The sequence below is a fragment of the Vicia villosa genome, linkage group LG1 (assembly GCF_029867415.1).
Source record: "Vicia villosa cultivar HV-30 ecotype Madison, WI linkage group LG1, Vvil1.0, whole genome shotgun sequence".
NCBI lineage: Eukaryota > Viridiplantae > Streptophyta > Magnoliopsida > Fabales > Fabaceae > Vicia > Vicia villosa.
Window position 1 is genome coordinate 135,505,794 of NC_081180.1, and position 6,645 is coordinate 135,512,438.

The 6,645-nt window shown below is 31.6% G+C and overlaps 1 protein-coding gene across 1 annotated transcript; it reads right to left on the reverse strand.

Annotated features, from left to right (window-relative positions):
- Positions 1-4,829: 4,829 nt before the first annotated feature.
- Positions 4,830-6,035, reverse strand: LOC131617550 (uncharacterized). Its single transcript, XM_058888825.1, has 2 exons — positions 5,804-6,035; positions 4,830-5,690 (listed from the first exon to the last, which is right to left on the reverse strand). The coding sequence occupies exons 1-2, from the start codon at positions 5,858-5,860 to the stop codon at positions 5,070-5,072; spliced, it is 678 nt and encodes a 225-aa protein (XP_058744808.1). The 5' UTR covers positions 5,861-6,035; the 3' UTR covers positions 4,830-5,069.
- Between the last annotated feature and the right edge of the window lie 610 nt (positions 6,036-6,645).

The following is a 6,645-nucleotide window of genomic DNA, read 5'->3' on the forward strand; positions in this document are numbered from 1 at the left end:
ATTACCTGCGGATTTACCTTCGCGTTCTGCTGCGAATTCTCTTGCGGAAAAACCTTTGAATTCTGCAACTTATTTAAAAACAAGAGAAAAGAACGTTAACGCTTAAACCACCTGCCCAGATCTTACAATCAAGGTTCCCTGAACTTATTGGATGCACCGTTTCGTACTGGAACACACGGTATCACCAAGAACGAAAGTCTCCATTGTTTATGCCCTAACAATGGTGCCTTGTCCTCCCTGCGTCAAAACTCAGTAACAGTGGTTCCAAACATCCCCAGACAACATTATGCACTCAAATATGAAGTTAGTTTGCGTTAAAATATAGGGAAACATAGCATACGAAAATTAAAGTATGCATGGATGTGTTATGTTTGAGATGAACAATCCGGACGTATTTGGCTATGACTATGGACTAGTTCTTACCCTTGAAGATCTCAGGAACACGAATAACTCCTTGTAATAGTGTGAGAATGGCTACAACTTGTTGAAAACGAAATTCAAGCTATCATCCTCTTCTTTGCAAATTTCTCTTTCTCGAACCCTAGTTCCTGCTCTCCAAAACCGTCCTCCCCTTATTCTGATATTGTGGAGTGTATTTTTGTGTGAGAATTAGGTCATGAATGGGCTTGGTCCTTGAGTTATTTGGAAAAGAAAATATTTGTTTCTAAATTCATTATAAATCTTTCCAAACTTGCATGATATCTTTTCCATGATGTTTTTCACGAATTTAGACTCTCCCATGTGATTATTTGGACCATCTTGATTGATTAAAATTGATTAAAAATCAAATCTTTGATTAAAACTAATTATTTTATATATTACATGATTTATTAATATTTAAATGAATTTAAATTCAAATAAATAAAATAAATGTGATAAAAATAAAATAATTAATTTAAGGTCGTTTATAAAGCCTATAAACATGTTTAGGATCCATTCTTTAGGCCCATTAGTCCAAAAACACCAAATTGTGCAATTAGGGTTTTGAGTTTTTCTTGAGAATCGACCAACTTCTGAGCCTCGTATCTCCTTCAATTTTTATCACATGGAGATGATATAGGACTTTTTGGAAAGCCCTAGGTGTCCTCTACAACCTCCCTTTGGTTTCATCTCAATTGAGTTTACCATGTTCAAGTTATGGGCTTTGAGAAAAAATGACTTTTCGCGATCTTTTAGAAGGACCTGTAATGTACTGGCCTATATCTCCCAAATGGTGCATTTCTGGCCTTGGCATGTGAGAGACAAAGTTGTAGAGAATTCAATTTCCTTCACATTGAGCTTTGGATGGGAAATTTCTGACGTTCCATGTGAAAGTTATGACCGGTCAAAGTTCAGTTGACTTTTAATCCGAAACCCTAATTTAGAAAGTTGTCCTTTTGTGGCTTTCTGATACTTTCTTGATGAATCGTGATTAATACTTGATCAAATGATGAATGATACTTCAAAATGAGGATGTTGACAAAAAATCGGAAGTTTTGACTGTACTTTGACCACAGTTGTCTTTTAGGTCAACTAGTCGATTATCAGTCGTTTGGGCCATTGAGTGAGCAATCTTTTGAATTGGGACTTGAAACTTGGCATGAGGACACTTTGAATCATATGAGAGGCCATGTAGTCCACTTGAGGTGTCAGAAGTTCAGATTCCTTGATTAAATCGGAAACCCTAATTCAGAGGTTGTTGTTTAGGAGAGAGACTGCATGCTTCTTTCTTGTGTGTCTTTGAGCATTTGAAAGTCAGGTGGATTGAAATATGAATAAATATGTTGGGCAAATTTTGGGGTATGACAGTGTCATCTATGTAAACTTCGAGCATATCCCTAATTTCTCCTCGGAATACTTTATTCATCATTTATTGGTATGTTGCGCCAGCGTTCTTCAGATCGAATGGCAGTACATTGTAGTAATAGTTTCCGGAGTCTGTCATGAAGGCTGTGTATTTTTTATCGGCCTCAGTCATTGGGATTTGATTGTACCCCGAATACGCGTCTATAAACGAAAGTAATTTAAAACCTACAGAATTATCTACTAGTTTATCTATGCTCGGGAGGGGGTAACAAATCAACTTTAATATTAGTGCATTCGTATATTATCATGTTGATTTGTTACATATTTATTTTTTAATATTTTTAATTATTAGTGATTTTATAATAACAATTATATATCTCCAACAATCAAACTTGATCAAATAATCTAATATATGAATAAATTTACCCGTGTTGACCTATCTTAAACCTTTTTTGTGGATCATTATTTTAACTTAGAACCTGATTTTCATACTACTAATATCTTATTAGTAAAACATTTTTTTAATGGGTTAATTTCTATTATATATATGCAATTTGTTCAACCTTCTTTACTTTATATTTTTTCGTATCGTTCAAATTATACTAGGCCATAAATAATGCACTCGGGCGACAGCATGTGTCTCTGACTATTTCATTTTTATAAAATTGACTTGTAAGATGAGACGTAACAATCTATATAAATTAATTTAAAATTTTATTTCTCCTTCACGCTCAACATTCTTTTGGACTTGGTGCGTGTATTTTTAAAACGGTGGGTGGCGGCCTATAGTCCGATTGATAGATTCTGATACCATATTAATAGAGTTTCACTTAACTCATCATTACAAAACCGACTTGTAAGATGAGAGATGACATTCTATATAAACTTTTTTAAATTTCTATTTCACACTATGTGCGTGGGACTTGAGATCTTTCGAGTACTCAATAATGTGAAACATTTTCTAAGAAACTTCAATTTGAATCAACTCCAACATGCTGTCTCCGTGCATGAACAGAAAAAAATGTTGGGAGAGTTGATAATGTTGTACTAGCTAGTGGTACTTAAGATTATTAATAAGTAGCAACAGTATTATATATACTTTCAGAAACAGAATATTATAAGAAGCAATTGTTATAGTATTTGAAGACAAGACTTCTGAAGTTCACATGATAAAACGTTAATGCTGGTGGCAGTGATTCTATGCAACAATTAGCTGTTGTTGAGTGCTAATGAATAATTATTTTCTTAATTACATGATGCTATACATTAATATTACAACTAAGCAGACACCACTATTCAAGGTTTGTGCTGCAAATTACATAGACAAACACACAAATGTCCCACGTTAGAGGTAGCAGAGACTGATCAAGGTGATTTTAATTTAGCACAAAACATCGAGTTTAAGGTACTCTCATATGGTTATATGTGTATACAGCCTGTTTTGTTTTTTTCACGTGGATGCTCTGCTCTGATCAAGGATTCAACTCTCTAATCAAGTAGAATCAAAGTTATTAGTTTAACACAAATTGATCAAATATTCAAATACAATTGAGACTTAAGTGATTTTATAGGGTGTAAGGTTGGAGAGAGAATACATATATATAATAATATATATAATAGTGTGGTGATTTTTAACTGAAATTCACTCTTTAAAATTATAAATCTTAGATGAAGTGGGTTCGAATCTAAGTCTCTATATTTAATGTCTCTGCATAATTACTAATTAAATTGATTTGACGGAATAATTTTTTATATTTTAATACATTTGATTTAATTCACTAAAATATTTAATTTAATAGTTTATTTTGCTTTTTATTAAATAATAGTTTAATTTGTAAAATAGTTATCTTTCTTCTCCGGATAAAATTTACATTCTTAAAAATATTATTAAAAGGAATAAATTTGAAAATATTTAGTCATGAAATAGTTGAATCGAAGCATGACAACAAGGTGGGAGGAGGATGGTTTTTACTTTCACTAAATGTTTAATAAATATGTTATCTGTCGTGTTATTTGTCCAAGATGAACAATTGAACTCCAAATTCAATTAAACGGTACGGATTGAGTTGTATCCTCCACTTCTCATCTCCCCGTTGTAAACAATCTTAATTTTTTATAAATAATTCTTTTTAATTGTAATATTAGTAAATAAAAGATAAAATTAAATATAATATTTTTTTTATAATTTTCAAACATACATTTCAAATACTAAAGTAAAAATCAAAATAAAAAATTATAATGTTATAACTAATATTTGAAATATCAAAATTAAAATGATAAAGTACACATTGATATAAATAAGACGGATTTAAGGTATGTTTGGATTGATGGAATACGATGGAATGGAGCGGAATGAAATGAAATAAAGTTATGTTCCATCGTTTAGATTGATTAAAAACAAATGGAATGGAGCGGTAGCGGATGAAATGTATTTCATCTCATTCCATCACTTTCTATCATTTTTTGTATCCTCCAATTTGGACGGAATGATAAAATTACTCCATTCCATTATTATATATCCAAACAATAGGATGTTCCGCTCTATTTCATCCCCCTCCCCTTCTACTCCGATATTTTTTATGTATCCAAAGATAACCTTAGGAACAGATATAGAGCCCCCATTATCCAACTTGCTCCCATATTTTGTAGTCATAAAAATTGTAAACTTAAACTCGCGGATTTTCTCCAGAAATTGATAGGGTAATTAATTGGGGTATGATGTCATGCCTAATTGGATGTACACTTCTATCCTTAAAATGTTCATGCTCATCCACTATATTGGTAGGTTTTAGATTTAAAGTCTAACCAACCCAAGTAGAAATATTCTAAGATTCATGTGTCCCTTTAAATGACTTAAACTTTTGTCACGGATTTAGGTATGAATTTGACTTGACCAAGATTCCATAAATTTGTACACAGCCTCTTCATTAAAGCATACATATCCAAAACACAACAATTCATAAAATTTGAAACATGATAAAATATGACTTACTCCATTTTGCTAAGGAATAAAATGGAAATGGAGTTTAATAGCTAATAATTTAATTAGATTTTAAACAAAATTCTCAAACTACAATAATATATTTTTTTATGTTTTTGAATCCATGATGCAATTGCAATTGAGACTGCATCAATCAATCGCGATTGAGACTGCATCAGTTACATTTAACTACGATATTTCACAATATCAAAAATCTTGACATGCTCACAAACATCGACCCCTAATCAAAATCCTTAACCTAATTTTGTCTTACTAATTTGTACAAAATAAATCACATAATCAATCAAGCATGAACAACTTTCCCGTGAGGAGATCTAACCCTAAACACATGTTCCTCACCAGTGCATTTATCAACCTTAACAACCCAATGACTTTTAACCTTCCCCATTGTTCTACTTGTCCCATATTTTGGACTATTCCCAACCATCCCAAACCTAGTGACCAAAAGCCCTTCTCCAATAGGCAAAAGCTGAGTCTTGGATCCACTTGACAACCATGACCCTTTGCAACTAAATGCATTATACCCTACAACAATAGCCCCATCATTTACCTTTCTACCCTCCTCTATTGCTTTCAAAATCTCTTCATGGTTTTCAATGTTACAATCAATAAGCAAAAAATCAGCTCCTTCATATTCTTCCAACACAAGCACTTCTTGAGGCTCTCCAACTATGAACTCAACTTGATGAGAAGCTTTTCCTAAGACATGTTTGGATGCTTTTAGAGCTTTATGGTTAGGCACAATACAAATCACTTTTCCACCAGTTTGATTCGCAGCAGCAATTAAAGCTAGTGTGGTGGAATCTGCAACTGTAGCACATGCTACAATCATCATTTGTGCATTGTTTCCTGCTGCTAGTGCTGATATAAATTCAGCTACGTTTGGTTCTTTGGCTTTTTGACCCTGAAGAAAAAAAAAACAAAAAATTAGATTAAAAAAAATAAAAATATTTACACTATATGTAACAATTAAATTAAATTAAATTCAAAACATAATATGAGAAAAATATTACTTACCATTTTTAATGTGCTAAGATAGGCCTTTGTGGCATTTTCTGCAGACCAACAAGCCATAGTTGAGTTTATTGGTTATTTAGGTTTCTTGTAAGATTTTCAGAGAGTTATACAAATGATGGATATGCTTTGGCTTTGAATTTTGTGCTTGTATATATATAGGAAAAATATGTATGTAATGGTGGGTCATGTGTCATTCCAACTAGTGTTGAATATGGAAAAATATATGATAATGTAAAATTAATGATGTGTGTATATACCAGAAAATTAAATGTTATTTGGTTCCATGTGTCATGTGTATATAAACCATGCACCAAGTTGGGTGGATATATTCAGAATATTATTGATAAATAATATATAGTTTGTTAATTAAGATCTGAGATTTGAAAATGAAAAAGACAATGCACACATGAGTATGACACGTATATTGGATTCTTTTGTTCGTGTCAAATATAGAAACTAAAAAAAGGTGTATAGTTTATTGATTAATTGATTTCATCAATCTCTTTGTTGACATAAAATGTAACTTGGGTGAGCTTCCTGGGTTGATCAAGGGACACATCGATCACATAAAATATATAACTCCTTGTCTTAAATTTAGTGTTCACATATAATTATTTGCCATCTAAAAAGAGTAGTGGTGCAATTTCTTATATGTTTTTCTTCTATTTTTATGTAAATTTAATTTGTGTACATTTTCATTAATATTTTAAGAATATTAGAAAATTACATTATTCTATTCATTCAAAAATGTATAAATAGAAGTGGGAGATTATATTTCTAAAAGTAATTGTAGGTATGTTTATCATTTTTATAAATGTAAAGTGAAAAACAGATGTTTATTA

Coding starts and splice junctions, on each gene's coding strand:
- LOC131617550 (XM_058888825.1), bottom strand. CDS start 5,860: ATGGCTTGTTGGTCTGCAGAAAATGCCACAAAGGCCTATCTTAGCACA. Junction 5,691..5,803: donor ATCTTAGCACATTAAAAATG/GTAAGTAATATT, acceptor TTTTTTCTTCAG/GGTCAAAAAGCCAAAGAACC.